Source organism: Muscardinus avellanarius, assembly GCF_963383645.1.
Source record: "Muscardinus avellanarius genome assembly, chromosome: 11".
NCBI classification, from domain to species: domain Eukaryota; kingdom Metazoa; phylum Chordata; class Mammalia; order Rodentia; family Gliridae; genus Muscardinus; species Muscardinus avellanarius.
In genome coordinates, this window is record NC_137797.1 from 7,681,784 (window position 1) to 7,704,773 (window position 22,990).

Genomic DNA, 22,990 nt, shown 5'->3' on the forward strand with positions numbered 1-22,990 from the left:
CCCTCCTCGCAGCTGGACATCCCACCGGACACTGCGATCATGTTAAAAGACAGGCCTCAGGGTAAAAATTAATCCATCTCACATTACAAACAAGAAACCAAGACACAGGAGAAAGGAAGCCACTTGAGTGCGGTTACACTAAAGCCACAGACTCTATCCCAGGCCTTCTGATCCTGTGCATACTCTAGACTAGACTCTTGTTTTAATTTTTATTTTTTATGGCACCAGGGACTGAACACAGGGACAGCCTACCTCCAAGCTATATCCCAAACCCGTTTTTTTTTTTTTAATTTTTGCAATACTGAGGATTGAACCCAGGGGCATTCTACCTCCAAGCTATTTAACCCCAGCTCTATATTTTATTCTTTATTTTGAAGCAGGGTCTCACTAAGTTGTGTCTAAGTAGCTGAGGCTGGCCATGAACCTGCAATCTTCCTGTCTCAGGCTCCCAAGTACTGAGATTACAAACGTGGGCCACCACCCCTGGCTTTCCCCAAGCCTTTTAATTTAATTTAATTTTTGAAATAGGATCTTGCTAGGTTGCAGAGGGTGGCTACAAACCTGCTAACCGCCTATGTCAGTCTCTCAATTACTGGGATTACAGGTGTGTGCCACCACACCGGCTAGACTGAACTCTTGAAAGAATCACGTATTTTCCATATTTATTTTCACACTTTTACAAGCCTCTTAGATCTAGTAAAGCCAGCTGCAATCAAATGCATCGTGTATATCTGAAAGGAGCCGTATCGCCAACATTATGATAAAACAATTGGCTATATACCTGTAAAACCCAAAGTCAGAGCCAGGTATGATACGGCAGGTATGGTGGAAATAGGGCTGAGGGTGTAGCTCAGAGGTAGAATGCCCCTGGGTTCAATTCCCAGTACAGCAAATTAAAAACAGAAAGTTTACAACATCTTTCCAAGATCATTCCCCCCAAACAACAAAAGTAAATATGAATGTTGTGCATGCACAGTTCATGCCACGTTTCCCTTTTAATCTCACCACAAGGCCGGGCGTGGTGGGCACGCTTGTAATCCCAGCATTCGAGAGGCTGAGACCGGAGGATTGCGGTTCTCGGACAGCCTCAGCTAATTAGCAAGGCCCTCTGCAACTCAGTGAGACCCTGTTTCAAAATAAAGAATAAAAAATAGGGCTGTGGGTGTAGCTCAGAGGTAGAATGCCCCTGGGTTCCATCCCCAGTACCACAAATAAATAAAAATAAAAATAGCCGGGCGCGGTGGCGCACGCTTGTAATCCCTGCGCTTGGGAGGCTGAGACAGGAGGATCGCGCAGGTTCGAAGCCAGCCGCGCGCGCTGGCTTAGGAGACCCTGTTTCCAAATAAAAATGTAAAAATAGGTCTGGGAGTGTAGCCCGGAGGGAGAAGGGCTTCCAGGAACCCCAGTACCACCAAAAAAAATAAATAAATAAAAAATAAAAATAAAAATAAAAATAAAATAATCTCACCACAAAGCACGCTTATGAAGTGGATGCAGACTCTCTCATCCTGAACCACTACCTGGATGACCAGGGAGGCGTGCCTCACGAGCGCGTCTCGAAAGCAGGACAACACATGCTTCTTCCGCACCAACTACGAGAAAATAAAGGAAAATACTGAAGAGCAGCCAAGTTTCAGTCATTCTCAACCCAAGCAATTGCAATTTCCAAGTATAATTATAAGGTGATGTTTAGTGGTCATCTAAACTATGATAAGAGTCCTACTCCCCTGGGGAGCATGAACAGGGGCACCATTTCTACTAGGGGATCCGCGTGCTTGTACAAAGAATTAAAAGGGAGCTGGAATTCCTACCTCTTATTTACATAGCACTTTGGTCTTCACAAATCACTCTCTTGTTCAAGTTAGTGAAATAAGCAAAAGCAGGTATTATTGCCGTTTTGGAGATGAAAAACCAAAGGTTCAGAAACACCCAAAGACTCAAATCTAAGTGCCAGCCAGGTCTTGCTGGGGTAGTCTCCACGAGTCTCCCAGAGGTAGGCTTCCATTTAATGGAGGGGTAAATCCTCACACTCAAGTCACTTCCCTGCACAGGGAATGGAGTAGCAGCTAGGCGCGTGCTAAAGACAGTGAAAAGTTAGTTCAGAAAAAGGTGATCAGCCGGGCGTGGTGGTTCAGGCTTGTGATCCCAGCACTTGGGAGGCTGAGACAGGAGGATTGCACGGGTTTGAAGCCAGCCTCAGCTACTTAGTGAGGCTCTCAGCAACTTAGTGAGACTCAGTTTCCAAATAAAGTATAAAAAAAAATAGGTCTGGGAGTATAGCCCGGAGGTAGAAAGCCTCTGGGTTCCATCCACCCTCAGTACCACCAAAAAAAAAGAAAAAGAAGTGATCAAGCCGGGGCATGGTGGCGGACACTTGTAATCCCCAGGAGCTGGGGAGGCGGAGACAGGAGGATCATGCAGGTTCGCAGGTTCGATGCCAGCCTCAGCTGGCTTAAGAGACCCGGTTTCCAAATAAAAAAAAGTATAAAATAGGTCTGGGAGTGTAGCCTGGAGGTAAAAGTGTTTCCAGGTCGGGCATAGTGGTGCACGCTTGTAATCCCCGCACTTGGGAGGCAGAGACTGGAGGATAGCGCAGGTTCGAAGCTGGCCGCACTGGCTTAAGAGACCCTGTTTCCAAATAAAAAAAGTATACAAAATAGGTCTGGAGTGTAGCCCGGAGGTAGAAGGGCTTCCAGGAACCCCAGTAACACCAGAAAAAAAAAATTTTTTAAGTGTTTCCAGGAACCCCAGTACCACACACACACACACACACAAAATAGGGCTGGGTATGTAGCTTGGAGGTAGAATGCCCCTGGGTTCCAATTCCAGTAACACACACACACACACACACACACACACACACACACACACATACATACATATATATATATGCCAGGCATAGTGGCACACACTTGTAATCCCAGTATTCGGGAGGCTGAGACTGGAGGATCACGGTTCGCGGACAGCCTCAGCTTAGTGAGGCCCCCTGCAACTCAGTGAGACCCAGTTTCAAAATAAAGAATAAAAAATAGGGCAGGGGGTGTAATTCGGAGGTCAAATGCCCCTGAGTTCCATCTCCAGACCCACAAAAAAAAAATAAAAATAGTGCTGAGGGTGTCGCTCAGAGGTAGAATATCCCTGGATTCTATCCCCAGTACCGCAAAAAAAAAAAAAAAAAAGAAGAAAAGTCTTAGTAGTTTCCTTTCATCTCGTAGATGAAGTCCAAGCTCCTTAGCTGAAATTCAGTCTTTAAGTACTGATCTCAACCCGGCTCTCCTATCTCAACTCCTTCAATTCTCCTCCCACCAGCTCTCAGCTCCCTCATACCTACCTCCTGGGATATGTCTCCAAATCTCACCCAACTGCTTAGGTCTATTCAAATGTTTCCTCCTCTAAGAAACTTTCCCTAATTTCCTTCCTTATCTTGCACAGCACTTGACCCTAGATACGTCCATTTTCCTAAATTCCCAGTCATGTGCTATCTTTCTCCTACTGCACAGTCTTACTCATCTCTGATTCACCGTCCAAAAATAGCAGGCCTCAGAACCACCGGCCTCGGTGAAATCACGAGAGATTTTGACTACTTCAGTGGTTCTCAGCGTATGGCTTTGGGCATCTTCGGAACTTTTCCAGAGGTCCACAAGATGAAAATTATTTTCATACACTATCAAAATGTTTGACCTTTTTCACTCTTATTTTCTCACTAGTATACAGTGGAGTTTTAATTTAATTTTAAAGATATATTTCAACAGACTGAATACAGAAATAGATGAGAACCCAGCTACCTTCTTTTAATTTTTTTATATTTATTTGTTTGTTTATTTATTTATTTATTTATTTATTTTTGCGGGTCTGGGGATGGAACCCAGGGGCCTTCTACCTCCGAGCTACACCCCCAGCCCTATTTTTTTTTTTTTTGGGTGATACTGGGGTTCCTGGAAACCTTTCTACCTCCAGGCTATATGCCCAGACCTATTTTTTTTAATATATTTTTATTTGGAAACAGGGTCTCTTAAGCCAGCACGGCTGGCTGGCTTCAAACCAGCACAATCCTCCTGTCTCCACCTCCCAAGCCAGGGAATTACAAGCATGCACCACCATGCCCGGCTACCCCCAGCCTTATTTTTTATTCTTTATTTTGAAACAGGGTCTCACTGAGCTGCAAAGGGCCTAAGTAGCTGAGGCTGTTCATGAACTGCAATCCTCCTGTCTTAGCCTCCCGATGCTGGGGTTACAAACGTGCACCATCACGCCCGACTTCATTTCCATTTTGAAACTAGGTCCCGCTAGGTTGATGAGAGTCTCACTACTTGCTGAGACTGTCTCCAAACTGTGATCTTATCTCAGCCTCCCAAGTGCTGAGATTACAGACTTGCACCACCACACCCAGCTTAGTTTTTTTTTTTTTCATTACTTATGCCACAAATATGTACACAAAAAAAGTGTTAAAAATATGTGGTGATGCCTGCCTTTAATCCCCAGTACTTGGGAGGCTGAGAAAGGAGAATCACAAGTTCCAGGAAACACTCAGCAACCTAGCAAGACTCTGTTTCGAAAACAAAACACTTGCAGTTACATATATATTACCAAAATAAATTACTTATGTTAATATGTAATGGATTTAGTACTACATTTAAATGAATTAATATCTGTAAATGTTATTATTCCCAATAGAGTAATTATCCCTGAATCTAACCTATATAAAAGTTCTTTAGGGTCTTCAACATTTCTTTTTTATGATACCAGGAATGGAACCCAGGAGAGTTCTACCTCTGAGGTACCCCTCTAGCCCTGTTTTATTTTGAAACAGGATCTCACTAAGTTGCAGATGGCCTCAAACCTGCAATCCTCCCATCTCAGCCTCCTAAGTACCGGGATTACAGGCATGTACCACCACGCTCCGCAGGTCTTCAACAATTTTAACTGTGTAAAGTTATCTGGAGATCAAAAATTCCTGAACCTCTTATCTAGCCTTCCACCCCCACCCCAAGGTATGAATTCCCCTCCCACGAATCTTAAAAAAAAAAAAAAAAAATTGATCTCCCAAACTCATCTTGGATACCTCCAATACTGAAAACCCTGACAGCAAGGGCGGCAGGCATTGAGGGGACCGCGGCCCCGGCTCGAGCCAAGCCTGCCCATTAGAAGGGTCTTCTGTTGTATGCCATTTCTGTCTGGCTGGACCCCACGTCCACACTCGGTGTGCACAGGGATGGACACACTCGAGGCGCAGCGCCGGCCCACCATGGGGTTACCTGGACCCCGCGGGCGGCCTGCAGGGTGCCCCGAGGCTGGGCGGGCTTTTGAGGGGCAAGCCGGGGAAGGGGGAGGCTAAGCCAGGCAGAGCCCGAGTGCGCTTCGAGCAGGGTGCGTTTGGATGGGGGGAGCCGGCCAGGCACGGCGAGGCCCCAGGGCAAGGCCCGCCCGGCGGCCCGGGAAGGGCTCTGCTCGCACCGACACGCCGGCCTCCGGCAGCAGCTCCAGCGCGCAGGCCAGGCAGAGGCGCGGGGACACCTGCAGCAGCCAACGCGGGTCGTGTCGGTAATGGGCCCTCTCCAGGAGCAGTGCCGCCTCTTCGTCCCTCCCGAACCCGAATCCGGGAGGAGCCGCCGCCGCCGCCGCCGCCGTTGTCGTCGTCGGCCTCCCAGCCATCTCCTAGCCGCAGCTCTGCAACGCGGCGCCTTTTCCCGCGCGGCTTTTGCGCATGCGCGCTAGAACGCAAGCCTTGCGCATGCGTGCGTGGACTGCGTGTGCCGCCAGCCTGGGCCAGCTGGGGCCGCTGATGGCGGGCGCTGGGTGTAAGGTCTCTGGAGCGTGTGCAACTAAGCCCAAAAAGGTTATGCTTAGATCCCATGGAAACCGGTCTTCACCATACTGAAGGTGGGAAGCATTTATAAAGTTAACTGTCAAAGCCAGGGCGCGGTGGCACACGCTTGTAACCCCGGTGCTTGGGAGGCTGAGACAGGAGGATTGCAGGTTCAAAGCCAGCCTCAGCTACTTTTTTTTTTTTTTTTTTTTTTTTTTTTGCAGGTCTGGGGATGGAACCCAGGGGCATTGGACCTCTGAGATACACCCCCTGCCCTATTTTTATTCCTTAATTTGAAACAGGGTCTCACTGAGTTGCAGAGGGCCTCACTAAGTAACTGAGGCTGTCTGCGCACCGCGATCCTTCGATCCTTCGGTCTCAGCCTCCAGAATGCTGGGATTAAAAGTGTGCACCACCACCCAGGCTCTAGCCTCAGCTACTTAGGGAGGCTCTCAGCAACTTAGTGCAACCCTGTTGCCAAATAAAATATAAAATTGGTCTGGGAGTATAGCCTGGAGGTAGAAAAGCCCCTGGGTTCCATCCCCAGCACCAAAAAAAAAAAAAAAAAAAGAAAGAAAGAAAGAGAGAGAGAGAAAGAGAAAGAAAGAAAGTCTATGGTTGGGGGTGTAGCTTGAAGGTAGAATGTCCCTGGGTTCCATCCCCAGTACCACAAAAGAAGAAAACAAAGGACATGCCAAAGAAATTTGAACCCTATGAGGCCCAAATCGTCAGTTTTATTAGCTGCCCTGGGGTGAGCAGGACACTCGCCTGCCCTTCTCTGATGAGCCCTGGGGACTCTGGGCTTGCAGTCTACTTTTTGAGGACATACTGGAAGAGGAAACATCTCAAATGCTTCATAAAACTCAACTTTTGGGGGGCTGATGGCTTCTGCAGAGCCTTATTTGGGTCCCCAGGTGCCTCCTGAGCCTGGAGGCTCCTTGTCCCAGGAAGCGCTGTGCCAGCACAGCGGCGCCCTGGTGGCTGAAGTTCCCTCTTCACAGCAGTATGGAGTCCAACACTGCCCTGGCCTGCGTGCGGCTCACCCGCTTTGGGAAGCAGGGTGGGCTCCCTCAGGCTCAGGGGAGGGGCTGGGCGCGGGGGCCTGGCCCGCTGTGGGGGCTGGGACGGCTTGATCGGGAGGGTCTCTCTCAGACTGGCTGCCATCAAGTGGCGACTCCCTTTGAAGCTGGAGGAGTGTGTGGAACCAGAGGAAGGCTGCCGCCCCGCCACTCTAGCCTCCGCAGGCTCCGCGCTTCCACTCCTCCTGTAGGGGGGTGGCTGGCTCTTGAGTCTAGGGGGCTCTGAGGCCTCCTGGCATCTGCTCTTCTCTTTCCAGTGGTCCTGGCCAGCCCTGGAGGCTGAGGTCTTCGCTGTGCTGGGAGCCCTCTCTGCCATTTGGGAGACCTTTGACCTGATCATTTTTCTGCCCCTGCTGTCCCCACTGGGAGGCTCTGGGACCCTTCCTGGGCCGCACCAGCTCCTAGACTCTGCTGCAGGCCTGGGAGTCCTAGAAGCAGGGAGTTTGGCCCTTGGGGCCTCTTTTTGGATCTGTGGTTCTCTGGCGCCCCCTGGTGTCCCTGTTCTCCGGGGCTTTTCCAGCGGGATGGATGTGCCCGGTGGCTGTGACCTGTGTGGCCCACGCCTCTCCAGAGCCCTGGCCTGCGTGGGAAGTTCTGAGCTTTGTCTTTCACGGGGTGGAACCCTTGGGGCCTCTGGAGCCTGAGAGCCTGGCTTGCAGCCCTGCGCTTCGCGGTGCTTTTCCTGCCGCCTTGGGAGCTCCTGGCCTGGCTTCCTCCCTGCCCAGGGCGGTGAGTAAGAGCCTAAGAAGTTAAAGAGCAGGTAAGACTCCAGGACCCGCCGGGGGAGGCCCCACGTCAGGTGTGCGGCCCTCCGGCGCATAAGAGACTCCAGCAGCAGGCGTTTGCTTTGCTTGAGAGGGGGCCACTTGGGTGGTGGGGTGGTGAGGGCAGTCAGAGCCCCTGCCCGAGCTGTGACAGCTTGGGGGGGCTGGCCACAGGAGAGGGAGGAAGCAGCCAGTGTGTGTGGGTTCTGGGGCTGCTGCATCAAACTGTAGGCCTCCCTCAGCTGCACACTTCTGTGTCTTCGTCGTCTTCTCTGGGCCTGCAGGCAGGCTGGACTAACCCGGGTTCTGTGCTCCCTGGCAGGGGCTGTGCCCTGGCTGGACAGATATTCTCCCTCCCCACTGGCCAGGCGGAAGGCTGCACCCCACTGGAGGCAGGGTTTCATCTCAGGACAGGGGGTAGAGGCTACGCTGTTCACAACCACAGCCTGCCCCTGTACCGGGGTTCCATATCCAGAGCCCATGAGAGCTGGGGGCCATGGCCAGGCCAGGGCTGTGGGCCCCTCATCCCCAGAACAGTCGCCTCTGACGTGGCCCCTGTCTTCTCTCCTTGGTACCCAAGACCTTCCAGCATCTTCAGCTCTGTGCTTTCTCTGGCTCCTTACAGCCTGGATTTGGGCAGTCTCGTTCTGGTTTCCTGGGCCTTGTGTCTGGACCTCCCCATCAATGCCCTCTCTCGACTGTTCCCGGTCATCTCTCACAGGCGTGTGTGTCCCTGTGCAGCCCTCCCCTGCCGTCTCTCGCAGCTTTCTCTCCCCTTGCATTTGGATTTCCTCACCATTCCCACCTCCAGTCTCTTTCCATTCCTCCCAGTCTGATGAGCAGGTCTTCCTGTGAACTCTACTTCTGAACGGTCTCCGATCCTCTTTGCGCAGCCCCTGGATCCTTCTGACATCCCCACGTCCAGCTTCTCTCTGCCTTCTCTTCTCTGATGCCTGATTTTCTGCAGCATTCTCTCCTCCAGTCTGCTCCGAGCTCCCCATCGCTGGGGAACAGCTTCCTCCAATTTCCCTCTCCAACTGTCCCTGGTCCTCTCTCTCAGGTCTCTGGGCCTTTACACCTTCGTCGCCCCCAAGTCCTCCCTGGTCTCTCTTCTCCGGGGCCTGAGTTTCCGTGTCGCCCTTCCATCCCATCTGCTCCTGGTTCTCCCGCTCTGATAAACGAGCCTCGCTATCCGTGTCGCTTCCCAGGTGGCTCTGGCTTCCTTCCCCAGCTGCTCCCGTCTCTGTGCCACCCTCCCTGCCAGCTGCTCTCGGGCCTCCCGTCCCTCGTGTTTGAACCCCTGCGCCATTCTCACCTCCGACCTCCCCGGCCTCCCCTGCTGCTAAGCGGGTTTCTCCATTGGTTTTTCTTGCTGATTCTCTCCCGTGTTCTGCCTCACATACCCGGGCATTTGCATCCTCTGTGCCTCCCGTATGTTCCTGATTCTCCCACTTTGGTATGTGACTCTGTCTGTGAAATTCATTTCCTAACTGACTCTGCCCTTCTCCCCCAAGTTCCCGGCTCTCAGCACCAGCCTCAGGTCTAAACACTCTCAGGTTTCTCTCCCCTAGCGCCCGCAGGTCTGTTCTGTCCACCCGCAGGTCTGTTTTGTCCACGCCTCCGAACTGCTCCTCCTTCCTTCCTGCTGGATGGGTCTCCACGTGGGGACCATCGTCTAACTGTCCACTGGGGGCCAGAGCATTTGTCCCATCCCTATCTCCACCCTTCCTCTGGTCACCCTTCTCTGGTGCCTGAAGCCCTACTCTGTGTTCCCCTCCAACCTGGTTCTGGTTCTCCCAGTGGGGTACTTTAAATTTCCCATCAATCTCAGTCTCTACTAGCCTCTGCTTTTCCCACCAGTGTGCCTGGATCACCACCCAGTCTGCCTCTCTTATCTCCCTGACCTTCTTCCTCTTGTGGCTCAGGGGTCCCCCGGCATCCTCACCCCTTCCCAGGCCTTGTTCCCCCCACCTCACTTCGCCTGCATGCCTCGAGAGCGTCTGTCCCTCTCCCCTAGATGCTCGGCTCTTCCCGGCATCCTTGCCTCCGCCTCCACCCTGGCCCTCTTTCTTCCTGGTTGTTGCCTGGGTCTCGGCAACATCCTTATTCTGGGTGCGTGCCAGCTCCCCACACCCCGGGACCCGCGTCTCCGCGCTGTCCTCCTGTTTGACGCCTGCCGGGCTCTGGGTTTGCGGAGTGTACCCACCTCCGACATGGCCCTTAGTTCTCTCTGGTTCTGGCTCGGTGTCTGCACCCTCAGCACCCCCAGTCTGGTGGCGTCTCCTCGGTTCTGGAGACAGGGCCGCCTCGCCATTCTCACCTCTAGTCCGGCCCTGCTCCCCTAGTCCTTGGGCCTGCCTCTCTCCCTCTGGGGCCTCGTTCTCATTCTTCCTCTGCAGTGCCTGGATCTCCGCAGCACCGCCACTCTTATCCTGGCCCGCCCATCCCAGCGCTTGGCTGTCCGCCACGGCTTTACATCTTCGCTGTTCCCGGCTCTTTCCGGTATGGTCCTGGGTTCCGGGAGGGTCCTTACCGCCAGCCTCCCTCTGTTCTTTTGCCCCTGGTTCCTCAGCTGGGGCCCTGTTCTCTGCTCCCATCGGGTTCTCCTGCTCGGGTACCGGCAGCTCTTGATCAGTCTCACTGACCCCTCTCTGGTGTCTGCACTCCAGAGCCTTCGTCTCTGCGCCACCCTCCATCCCAAAGTCTATTGAGAGTAGTCCCCCGGGTGCCTGGGTTTCCACGGCTTCTCCCCCTCCACCCTCTCTGAGCTTCGTCCACTCTGCATCCTGGGTCTCTGCACTATACTCTCTGCCTTCCGTCCGGGATTCGCTCCACGGTGCCCAGGTCTCCTGAGGGCTCTCCCAGGACTTCCAGATGGGCACCCCCACTTGTTGGTTGGAAGTATCAGGCAGGCACTCTCTGGGGCGGAACTGCAGGTTGTGAGCTGAAGGGCTGTTTGGAAGAGAGATGGCTACAGTTGTGGAAGTGCGGCCGGACCTTGTGCCGAGGACATGCTCCAGTGGTACCAGCTTCTCCTGGAAGTGAACCAGCAACCTCTCGATTCTTTGGCATGTTTCCAGGACAGAGTGAGTCTGGCCATCCTGAAGACACCAGGGTACCCGCCATGCTTCCCGGGAGCTGTCCTGAGTGAGCAGGCAGGTGCTTGGGAAGGAGGAGGTGCAAAAGATGGTCTCAGAGGGGGTGTCGGCACCCCACGGGGGGCCCCGACTCAGATGCTGCGGAGAGAAAAGGTGCTGGGCCCCTGGTTCCGGGAAGCCCCTCTGAGAGCCCCATCTCTGCTCTTGTGGCCATCGGAGGATGTGAGTATCCAGGCCCCTAACCTGGCCGGGACTGAAGAGTTCAGGAGCCAGCCCAAAGGAAGCTTCATGTCCCACGGAGGGCGCTACCTTCCTCTGCCTTGGCACCTGTGGGTGAGATCAAGAAACAGAGTCTTCACACACATTAGCTCATATGATCCCCACAGAATGGGAGCAGAATGCCCAGCCCATCATCCAGGCAAGGTGCCCAGGCTACGCAAAGGCAAGTCGCCTCCCTACGGCAAACAGTGTTTTTTTCTCTTTTGGTATTGAGGATTGAACTCAGGGGCATTCTACCTCTAAGCTACACCCCCCAGCCCTGTTTGTTTGTTTGTTTGTTTGTTTGTTTGTTTGTTTGTTTCAAAATACTGGGAGTTGAACCCAGGGGATTTCTACCACCAAGCTCTACTTCCAGTCCTATTTTTATTCTTTATTTTGAAACAGGGTCTCACTAAGTTGTGGAGGTTATTTTTATTTTGAAACAGGATCTCACTAGGTTGATGAGCGTCTCATTACTTGCTGAAGCTGTCCTCAAACCTGCGATCCTCCTGTCTCAGCCTCCCAAGTACTGGGATTACAGTTGTGTGTCACCATGCCCAGCTACCCAGTGTTCATTCATTCATTAATTCATTCAAGAAAGACTGAGATTACCCTGGACTGAGCAGTATTCTGGGTGCTGAGGTATCAGTGTGAATAAGATAAAGTCCCGCCGGGCGTGGTGGCGCACACTTGTAATCCCAGCATTCGGGAGGCTTAGACTGGAAGATCGCGGTTCTCAGACAGCCTCAACTACTTAGTGAGGCCCTTCACAACTTAGTGAGACCCTGTCTCAAAATAAAGAATAAAACCTAGGGCGGGGGTGTAGTTCGGAGGTCGAATGCCCTTAGGTTCCATCCCCAGACCCGCAAAAAAAAAAAAAAAAAAAAAAAGACAAAGTCCCCACTGGAAGCTCTAGTCTAGACACAGAAGACAATACGCAAATACATAGCGAGCATTAGGTATGAAAAAGTGTTTGCGTGAGGCACTTGTGATCCAAGCACTGAGGAGGCTGAGAGCAGATTTGAGACCAGCCTCCGCAGCTTAGGAGACCCTCTTCCAAAATAAAATAAAATAAAATCGGGCTGGGGTATAGCTCAGAAGTAGAATGCCCCTGGGCTCAATACCCAATACCATAAAAAAAAGTTTGCATGGAAATAAACCAGAATGGGGGACGGGGTTAGCGCCTTTAGACAGAGTGGTCAGGGGAGGTCTCTCGGAGCAGGTGACAGCTGACAGGAGACCTGAATGAACTAAGGGACAAGCCAAGTGACATCTGAGGAGAGAGCCCCGGAGGCAGAGGAGACAGCGAGTGCAGAGATCCTGAGGGCGGAACGAGGCTGTGTGTGCAGGAACAGCAAGGAGGCCCATGTGGCCAGAGGAGCCGGTAAGGAGGAGAGCGCTGGAGACGAGGCCAGAGACCGCCACAGGACACGGTGTGCCAGGCTTCGGTTTGCGCTGAGGATCTTGGACCCTGTTCTGAGTCTGACAGAGAGTATATCCACAGGAGCGTCACAGAGCTTTAGCAGCAAAGTTCTATGATGCTTTGTTCGTTTCTTTCGTTTTGTTTGCCTTTTTTTTTTTTTTTTAGTACTGGGGACATTCTATCTTCCAGCTACATCCTCAGCCTTATTTACTTATTTATTTATTTGTACTGGGGGTCCAACCCAGAGGCATTCTATCTCCAAGTTAAACCCTTCAGCCCAACTGTATTTCTTGTTTGGAAACAGGGTCTTACTCAGTTGCAGAGGGCCTCACCAAGTTGCCAAGGCTGGCTTCAAACCTGGGACTCTCCTGTCTCAGCTTCCTGAATACTGGGATTAAAAACATGTGCCACCACAGCCGGCCCATTTTTCTTTTGAAACAGGATCTCGATAAGTTGCTGAGGCTGGCCTCTAAACTGCAGTCCTCCTGTCTCAGCTTCCCAGGTACTGGGATTACAGGCCCACTGTGTCCTGCTACTAGAACAAACTTTTTTTTTTTTTTTTTGCTTTGGGGTGCTTGTTTGTTTGTTTGTTTTGTTTGGGTACTGGAGATGGGACCCAGTTCTACCTCTGAGCTATACCCCCAGCCTTTTTTATTTTTGGGGGGTCTGGGGATGAAACCCAGGGGCATTCAACCTCCGAGTTACACCCTTTGCTCTATTTTTTATTCTTTATTTTGAAATTGGGTCTCACTGAGTAGCTGAGGCTGTCTGTGAACCGCAATCCTCCAGTCTCAGCCTCCCGAATGCTGGGATTACAAGCGTGCACCACCACGCCCGGCCCCAGCCTCTTTTTATTTTTTGCTTTTGAGATAAGGTCTCACTAGGTTGCAGAGTCTTGCTACATTGCTGAGGCTGTCCTCAAATCTGTGATCCTCCTGTCTCAGCCTCCCAAGTACTGAGATTACCAGCATGTAAAACATTGGGCTCCTTCCTTCCTTCCTTCCTTCCTCCTTCCTCCCTCCCTTCCTTCCTTTTTCACTCTTGTTTCCTTTCTGTGCTGGAAATGGAACCCAAGGCACTGTGCATGCCAGGCAAGTACTCTCCCACTGAGCTTCACTCCAGCCCAGTGGTCTGTTTCTTAATCTGGGAACTGTACATGGGTATATTCAGTTTGTAAAAATTTACTGATCTATACATATATAATTTGTGTGTGAATATTGTCCTTGGATTAAACTTTTCAAAAAGGAAAGAGCAGGGCTGGGATGTAGCTCAGTGGCAGAGTATTCATCGAGCGTATATAAGGTTCTGGGTTGGATCCCCAGCATTGCAGACAGAGAGAGAGAGAGACAGACAAACAGACAGATGTTATTTGGCTGCATGGAGGACCAGTAGGCCCAATCATGGCTCGGCCAGAGGCAGCAGGAAGCTGGTATGAGGCGTTGTCCAGGCGAGTCTTGCTGGCAGCTCTGCCCAGGGTGGTGCAGTGAGGCTTTGAGAACAATCACGTTTGAGATGTTCTGTAAGTAGAGCCCGTAGGACTTACAGATGGATTGAATATTTAGAGTGAGGGAAAGAAAGGAGTCCAGGGTGTCTCCTGGGTGGGGGCTGGATGATCCTTGGCCTGACCAGTCTGATACACTCTGGTTCATCTCTGGTTTATGAGGCATAGATCAGGGTCCTTGTAGCCAGTGACCATGACAGCTGTGGTGCAGAAGGAAGGAGAGAGGAAGTACGCAGGGCCCCCTCACCTTGATAGCATTCCTCTTGCTGGGATGGAGCCTGGTGAAGTGGTGCCAACAGTGCCGGACCTGCCAGATCAGAAAGAGGCAGAGAACAATCAGGTTGCCACAGCACCGGGGGTCCCTGCAGCTGCGACTCTGGGAAAGCAGCCCCCGCACTGGCTCCCACTCAGGGCCCTGGAATGGCCCCACCACGGCGCAGGCGCCCAGCAGCGGCAGCAACATGGCAGAGCTTGGGCCAGGCAGATGGTGTTAGGAAGTCGGAGGCTGGGGCAGGGTGGTGCCTGGTCCAGATGCCTCTGTCACCGGCTGCCTCACAAAGAAACCTGCTGCCTCCGCCCAGCTCCAGCCCCACCCTGGGAGCCTGCCCTGGTGACAGGTAAGGACAGTACTGGGAAGTGGCCAAAAGGAGTTCGGAGATCAAGAATTTGTTGTAAACATCTTTGTCCTCTGGAGTGAAAAGATTAACCTCTCTCCATGTGTGATGTAACCTGCCGTGGCCGTGATTTCTTTTTTCTTTTTTTTTTCATATTTATTTTTAATTGGTGCACTGTATTCATACATCATAGTGGGATACATACTTTTGTAGACATACATGCACACATTGCCCAGTCAGCCCCCACCCGATTCCCACCCCGTTCTCTCCCCATCCCCCCCTCCTATGCTTGGCTTAGTAGTTGACATCTAGTATTATAGCAATTTATCAAAAATTAAAAATGATAATCTCACATAACAGTTTCATTTGTCTGATGCCAAGCTTTTGATGACTTAAAGATAACATTTCAATATTTCTTTTTACTTTCTTTCTTACCAGAGAATATTTTTTTTCTATTTTTTAGGTGAAACTATCATATATTTATATATTTATTTTTCAGAAAAAAAATCTATCCTAATATGGAATATGGACTCTAGGTACCCACATCGATCTTGAAAAAAAACAAAGCTAGAAGATGTATATTTTCTGATTTCAAACCATATAAAGCTACAATAATTGAAACAGTGTAGTACTATTCTAAAGGCAGATATATAAACCATTGGAGTTAAATAAAAGCCTAGACCTAAATTCTTCCCTATATTGTCGTTATTTTTGACAAGGTTTCCACGAACATTTGGTGGTAGAAATAATAATCTTTTAACTAAATATTGTTGAAAAATAATAATTACATGGAAAAGAATAAAATTGGACCCTTACCTAATCCCATATACAAATATTAACTCAAAATAGATAAAAGACCTAAATATAAATCTTAAGACTATAAACTTTTAGGAGAAAATCTGGGTCATAAAACCTCACAACATTGAAATTGGCAGTGATTTCTTGGTTATGATTTCAATGGCACAGGCAACAGAAGAGTATACAAACTCCCTAAAAAATAAAAAACATATTGTATATCCAAAGACAATGTAAACAGAGTTAACAGTTACTAATAGAATGGGATAAAATATTTCCAAATGCTATATCTGAAGGTATATTAATATTCCAACTAGAAATCCTAAAAATTAACAACAATAAAGGCAAACAATACCATTTAGAGATAGGTAAAAGACTAACATAAATAATGAATCTCCACAGATAACCAATCTTAGTTGTCTGTTGGATGGAAAATCTTGTTTCTCTAGTTCTGATGTGTGTTACCTATTTCTTCTTTGTAGTTAATCTCTTTGAGTATTTTCTCTAGCGCTGGTTTTGAAGACAAAAATTCCTTCAGTTTCTGTTTGTCATGGAAGCTTCTTATTTCTCCATCTAATTTGATAGAAAGTTTTGCTGGGTAGGAAATTTTTGGCTGGAAGTTGTTTTCTTTCAAAATTGGGAATATGTTACTCCAAGCCCTTCTGGCTCTCATGACTTGGTTTGGGAAGTCTGGAGTGATTCTAATTGGTTTGCCTCTGAATGTCACTTGGCCCTTTGCTTTTGTTGCCTTTAAGATTCTCTGCTTGGCTTCCACATTGGTCATTTTGACAATTATGTGGCGTGGGGATCCTCTTCTCCGATCCTGTCTAAAGGGAGTTCTATAAGTTTCCTGGACCTGCGTATCGACCTCTTGCTCTATGTCTGGAAAATTTTCTGCTATTACTTCCTTGAAGAGATTGTTGATCCCTTTGGTTTCACTTTCTTTTCCCTCCTCTATTCCAATTATTCTTAGGTTAGCTCTCTTAAAATGGGCCCATATTTCTTCAATATCAGATTCCTGCTGTCGGATATTTTTTCCTAGATTAGAAACTATGCGTTCATTTTTGGAATGATCATCTTCTAAGAGCGAGATTCTGTTCTCCATGTGTTCTAATCGGTTGTTTGTGCTTTGAATTGAGGCCTTTACTTCATTAATTGCATCCTTTATCTCTTTTTGGCTCTCTCTGAGTTCTTTTCGAAGCACCTCTATTATTTCTACAGTTATTTTCCTGATTTGATCTTCTAGAAATCTCTGATTTTCTGTTTTATCGGGTTCTGATGTTGTGGGGTTGTGAGCATTCATTGCTCCAGTATTATTCCTCTTTCCCATGATTTCGGAAGTTTGTGCCTTCTCTGGGTTCTTCCCTTGGGTCACTATGACTTCACTTAAGGTGCTCTGGATCTCGAGTCTGTGGTATCTAAGACCCCACTACTCCTTTACTGGGTTTTATCACAGAGTCTCCGACCCAGAGAGTCGATAGAGGCTGCTTTAGACCGTGGGGGGTGCCAGGTTGCACGTTCTCCTATGGTGTGATATCACTGCCACCACCCCTCTCCCACTGGGTCAAGTCCCAGTGAGTACAGTACTGGGATTTCTCCACTGTGGCCCGCAATTTGACTCACTGTTCTTGAGTACGCAGATGTAGCTTAGTGAATTCGGTGCTGCTGCCGCCGGTGGCAATATGGTGCCGCTGCTACGCCCTCGGCTGTTGGGTTGGCGTTTTTTTTTTCTTGGTTTTGATTTCCACTCTGAATCCCTGCAGTGTGTGCTGAGCTCAGACACTGGGAGCTTTAGATGTCCTCTGCACCGAGAAATCCCGCCTGGCTGTTCCGCAGCGGCTCCCCTCGGCTTGCTGTGGCCGTCCCGTCTTCTTTTTTCTTTTTCTTTTTTTTTTTTTTTTTTTTTTTGTGGGTCTAGAGATGGAACCCAGGGGGATTCAATCTCCAAGCTACATCCCTTGCCCTATTTTTTAAATTTTTATTTATTTAATTTTTATTTATTTTTATTTATTTATTTGGTGGTACTGAAGTTCCTGGAAACCCTTCTATCTCTGGGCTACACTCCCAGACCTATTTTTATATTTTTATTTGGAAACAGGGTCTCAAGCCAGTGAGGCTGGCATCGAACCTACGCCATCCTCCTGTCTCTGTGTCCCAAGCGCGGGGAGTACAAGCCTGCACCACCACGCCCGGCCTTTTATTCTTTTATTTGAAACAGGGTCTCACTAAGTTGCGGAGGGCCTCCCTACATAGCTGAGGCTGTTTGTGAACTACGATCCTCCAGTCTGAGCCTCCCAGATGCTGGGATTACAAGCGTGCACAACCACGCTTGGCTTCGCAATTTTTTTTTTCTTTTCTTTTTTTGGTTCTGGGGGGATTGAACCCAGAGGCATTCTACCTCCAAGCTACACCCCCAGCCTGGTTCTATTTCTTACTTGGAAACAAGATCTCACTGGGCTGATGAGAGCCTTGTGGAGTTGCCAGTGCTGTCTATGAACGATCCCCCTGCCCAGGTTTAGTTTCATGCTTTGGTTTTCATTCTTTTGGGTAGATTCCCAGAAGTAGTAATGCTGGATCATAGAGTATGTTTGTTCCCATTTTTTCTAAGGATCCTCCATACTGTTTTCCAAAGTGGTTGCACTAATTTGCAATCCCACCAACAATGTTTTAGAGTTCCCACTTCTCTACATCCTCACCAGTATTTGTTGTTGTGTTTTGAATGATTGCCATTCCAAACCGGGCGTGGTGACACATGCTTGTAATCCCCGCGCTTGGGAGGCTGAGACAGGAGGATCGCACGGGTTCGAAGCCAGCCTCAGCTACTTAGTGAAGCTCTCAGCAACTTAGTGAGACCCTGTTTCCAAATAAAATATAAAATAGGTCTGGGAGTATAGCCCGGAGGTAGAAAGCCTCTGGGTTCCACCCCCAGTTCCACCAAAAAAAAAAAAAAAAAAAAAAAAAGAATGATTGCCATTCCAGTTGGAATTAGGTGAAATCTCAGGGTGGTTTTGATTTGCATCTCTCTGATTGCTATCGTTTCCTTTGCTTTACAGAAGCTCTTCAGTTTAATGCAATCCACATAATGATCTGCTTTTTAGTTTCTTGTGCCTTTGGGGTCTTGTTGAGAAAGTTTTCACCTGTGCCTGTGTGTTGCAGTGTTGAACCTGTGTCAAGGAGCTTCAGGGTCTCTGGTCTGATTTCCAAGTCTTTGATCTATCTTGAGTTGACTTGTGTAGGGTGAGAAAGTGGGGTTTATTTCCATTTTTCTGTTTATGGTTAACCAGTTTTACCAACACCATTTGTTGAAGAGGCTATCTTTTTTCCAGTGTATGTTTTTGGCCCCTTTGTAAAAAAATCAGTTGGTGGTAAGTGTGGGGATTTGTTTCTGAGTCTTCTGTTCCATTGGTCTGTGTATCTGTTTTTGTGCCAGTACCATGACGTTTTTATTACTATGGCTTTGTAGTATAGCTTGAAGTGAGGTATGTATTTTAAGATCATAACATGCCACCCCGTGTATCCCAGCTGAATGTCAGCCCAGCCTGTATCTGATACTCTCTCATAGTCTCAGGCCAGGCAAGGTCTGGAGGTGTGAATAAGTTTGCGTTCTCTCTGCCATGGCTTTAAGTCTCCAGAATAGAGATTCAAGGCAGGACCAGGAGGGAGGGAGGGAGGGAAGGGTGGTAGCTAGGAGCTGATCCAGCTCTGTCAGTGAGAGTGCAATGTTGCCAGGGGCTTCCTTGACACTGCCGGCTGGCCTTGGTCTCCTGTTGAAAAAAAGCCATTTCACAGAGCACCACAATCAGATAAGGCCATCAAGACAAAAACAATACCACCCCTAATCAAATCTGAATACAGAAAAGACTTAATGAAATCCAGAGGAAGGCAACTTTATGGAGAAAAGAGGTTGATTTGGTCTCATGGTTATGGAGTCCAAGGTCCAGTGGCCTTTTTGCTGGTGAGTCTCAAGGCAGCACAGTGCATCTCAGGACAAGAGGCAGGGAGTGAGCCAGGCGTGGTGGCACACAACTGCAATGCCAGCGTTCAGGAGGCTGAGACCCGAGGATTGCAGTTCACGGACAGCCTCAGCTACATAGCAAGGCCCTTTGAAACTCAATGAGAGCCTGTTTCAAAAATTTAAAAAGGCCAGGCGTGGTGGCGCACGCTTGTAATCCCCGCACTTGGGAGGTGGAGACAGGAGGATCACGCAGGTTCAAAGCCAGCCGTGCTGGCTTAAGAGACCCTGTTTCCAAATAAAAAGTATAAAATAGGTCTGGGAGTGTAGCCCAGAGGTAGAAGGGTTTCCAGGAACCCCAGTATAACCACTAATAACAATAATAATAATAATAATAATAATAATAATAATAATATACTAAAATATAGGGCTGGAGGTGTAGCTCGGAGGTACAATGACCCTGGGGGGGAAAAAAGAGGCAGGGAGTGTGCATATGTTATATGTGGTGCCTGCCTGCCTGCCTGTCTCTCTTATAAATCCACCTGATTATAAATCTTATTAATCCTGGTGCCCTCAGGTTCCAGTCATGGAGCCACCCCTAATGGCCCTATCTAATCCTGTTCCAAGGATTAGAATTCCCAAGGGACACACCTCTAAACACTGAAACCTCTTTTTTTGTTTTACTGGTGATTAAATCCAGGGGACTTCTACCTCTGAGCTACACTCCCAATCCTATTTAATTTTTTTTAATTTTGAAGCAGGGACTCATTAAGCTGCTGAGGGCCTTACTAGGTTGCTAAGGCTGGCCATGAACCTGAGATCCTCTTGTATACTGGGATTAGAGGCCCATCATTTCGCCCAGTTACCAAACCCTCTTTTTTTGTTTTGTTTTTTGTTGTTACTCTCTTGGTACTGGGGATTGAACCCAGGGGCATTTTACCTCCAAGCTATACCACCAGCCTTATTTTTTTATTCTTTATTTTAAAATAGGGTCTCACTAAGTTGTGGAAGGCTCACTAAATAGCTGAGTCTGGCCATAGACATGGGATCCTCCTGTCTCAGCCTTCCAGGATTACCTTGTAATCCTCAGGTACTGGGATTACAAGGGAATGCCACCACGCCCGGTTTATTTTTTGTTTTAAAAGAGGGTTTCAAAGCCGGGGGTGGTGGCGGTGTGCGCTTGTAATCCCAGCATTTGGGAGGCTGAGACCTGAGGATCGTGGTTCGCGGACAGCCTCAGCTACTTAGTGAGGCCCTCTGCAACTCAGTGAGACCCTGTTTCAAAATAAAGAATAAAAAATAAGGCAGGGGCTATGGCTCAGGGATAGAATGCCCCTGAGTTCCATCCTCAGGCCTGCAAAAAAAAAAAAAAAAGAGAGAGAGTTTCAACTGGGCGTGTTGGCACACGCCTCTGATCCCGGTACTAGGGAATTAACCAGATACAAAAGCATGAGATGGCTGGCGTGGTGGCGCACGCTTGTAATCTCTGCGCTTGGGAGGCTGAGACAGGAGGATCGCGCAGGTTCGAAGCCAGCCTCAGCTACTTAGTGAGGCTCTCAGCAATTTAGTGAGACCCTGTTTCCAAATAAAATAGAAAATAGGTCTGGGAGTATAGCCTTGAGGTAGAAAGCCTCTGGGTTTCACCCCCAGTACCACCAAAAATAAATAAATAATAAAAAATAGGGCTAAGAGGGTAACTCCAAGGTAGAATGTCCCCTGGGCTCCATCCCCAGTAACACACACACACACACACACACACACACACACACACACACAAAGTCATGTTTTTTTTTTTTTTTTTTTTGGTGGTATAAAAATATTTTATTTGGAAACAGGGTCTCACTAAGTTGCTGAGAGCCTCACTAAGTAGCTGAGGCTGGCTTCGAACCCGTGCGATCCTCCTGTCTCAGCCTCCCAGGCGCGGGGATGACAAGCCTGCGCCACCACGCCCGGCTCAAGTACTGGATTTCAAACACGTGCCACCACGCCCGCCCAGAAAAGACGATTTTGAAAGCGCAAGGACGTAATAAACCAACTGGAAACGGAATGGCGACGTCATCGAACCCCTTCGGTTTGGTGTGCTACTTTCTGAGTAACTGATTCGCAATTTTTGCCAAGAATTTATAGTAGGACAGTAGTGAAAACAACAGAACCCGCAGCCCCGGCAGGCGCCTCCCCCTCCGCGGGTCCGCCGGGCGACGGGAAGTGACGTCACTTCCGCCCGCCCACTTCCGCCCGCCCCGGGGTCGTGCCTCGGCGTCGTCCCGGCGTCGGCTGTTCTCGAGGGCTGGCGAGCCGGCCGCACCGCAGCCATGGTGAGTGCGCGAGCCCCGGGCCGGGCGTCCCTGCTCGCCGCGCTGAGCGCTCCGGGCGCCGCTCGGAGCCGGCCGGGGCCCCAGTGGGCCGAGGTCGCTGCCGCCGAGGCCTCGGGCTGCAGCCGCGGCGGCCGGCGCCCCCTGCGCGGCCTCTGCGTGGCGGGAGACCTCGGGGAGTGGAGAGGGCAGGGGCCGCCGGGGAGACAGACCCACCCACGTGGGAGCTGCGGGAGGAAGTGGGGTGAAGAAGCCTGGCCCGGCCCTTTGGTGCCTTTTTCTTTCCTTTTTTTTCTTTTTCTTTTTCCGATCTCCAGAAAATGGCGAGGAGCCCTGGGATTCGGATCAGCCTCTCCCTACCCACTGCTTTCCATTTGAGAGAGAGATCTCCCAGGGTCGGCACCCACTGCGCGTTAACATAACACGTGCCAGGGACTTATAGAAGGTTTTTGCGTTTGGGTTCGTGGGCAAGATGGGGGACCCCAGCCCAGGCCGTGGAGCCCGGGAACGGCTCCCTGCGAGACAGTGGCCTTAGAAATCAAGGCGACCTGGTAGCACCACGTGTGGGCGTAATGCTCGGTCGTCCCCAGCTTGCAGTCACCGAGGGGGACCCCGGGCCCGTGTCGTGCAGTAGCTAGTTTGGCTTGGCCCTTGATGGGGAAGAGCTCACTTACCTGGTGAGGTGTTAATCCATCGGGGATTTGGATCCCTTCCGTGTTTTACCTTCGCACCCACCCCACTCGGTTTAAAGATAGAATAAAGCTCAGTCGTGGAATTTGAAGCTTGTGAACTTCTGCGTATCTTAACTTGGTTCTGTGAAAAGTTTTGGAGTTGGGTGGTCTCAGGTTGAACTCTGCAGCAGTTTATCCCTGTTGTAAAATGGAAATACCAGTGCGGAGGATGTTGTCGAATGAGATCTAAGCACCTAGCCTTAATACGGAACGACCGCACAGTACGGTCATGCTGCCCTTAAGCACAGGGACAAGTCCTGAGAATTGTGTTCTCAGCCAGTCTTGTGATTGTGTGAACATCATCGTGTGTACGCAAACCTAGATGGTGTGGTAGGCGAGGTGTATGAAGGTGCTGCTGCCTAACGGGGAATACTGTTTTACAGTGAACATTTTTTTATTTATAAGCAGGAGTGCACTCTGAATAACAGTAGAAAGTGTAGGATAGTAAGTGTGTAAACCAATAACAGCCATTTACCATCAAGTATTATGTTCTCCACACAATCATGTGTGCTAATCCTCATTGTACTATTTAAATTACTTGGAAATTTTTCATAATAAAGAACTGCAAGCTAGCCAGGTGTGGTGGCGCACGCTTGTAATCCCATTTGGGAGGCTGAGACGGGAGGATCACAGTTTGTGGACAGCCTCAGCAACTTG

The 22,990-nt window shown here is 49.6% G+C and overlaps 1 protein-coding gene across 1 annotated transcript in view; it reads right to left on the reverse strand.

Moving 5' to 3' along the window:
* Nucleotides 1-5,652, reverse strand: part of MEI1 (meiotic double-stranded break formation protein 1) — a gene marked incomplete at both ends in the record, with an annotated part of 81,435 nt that extends 75,783 nt beyond the window's left edge. Inside the window, 2 exons of the mRNA XM_080704775.1 lie at nucleotides 1,469-1,592; nucleotides 5,455-5,652. Of these exons, the coding sequence (XP_080560901.1) occupies nucleotides 1,469-1,592; nucleotides 5,455-5,652 (322 nt within the window). The remainder of the gene's footprint in view (nucleotides 1-1,468; nucleotides 1,593-5,454) is intronic.
* Between the last annotated feature and the right edge of the window lie 17,338 nt (nucleotides 5,653-22,990).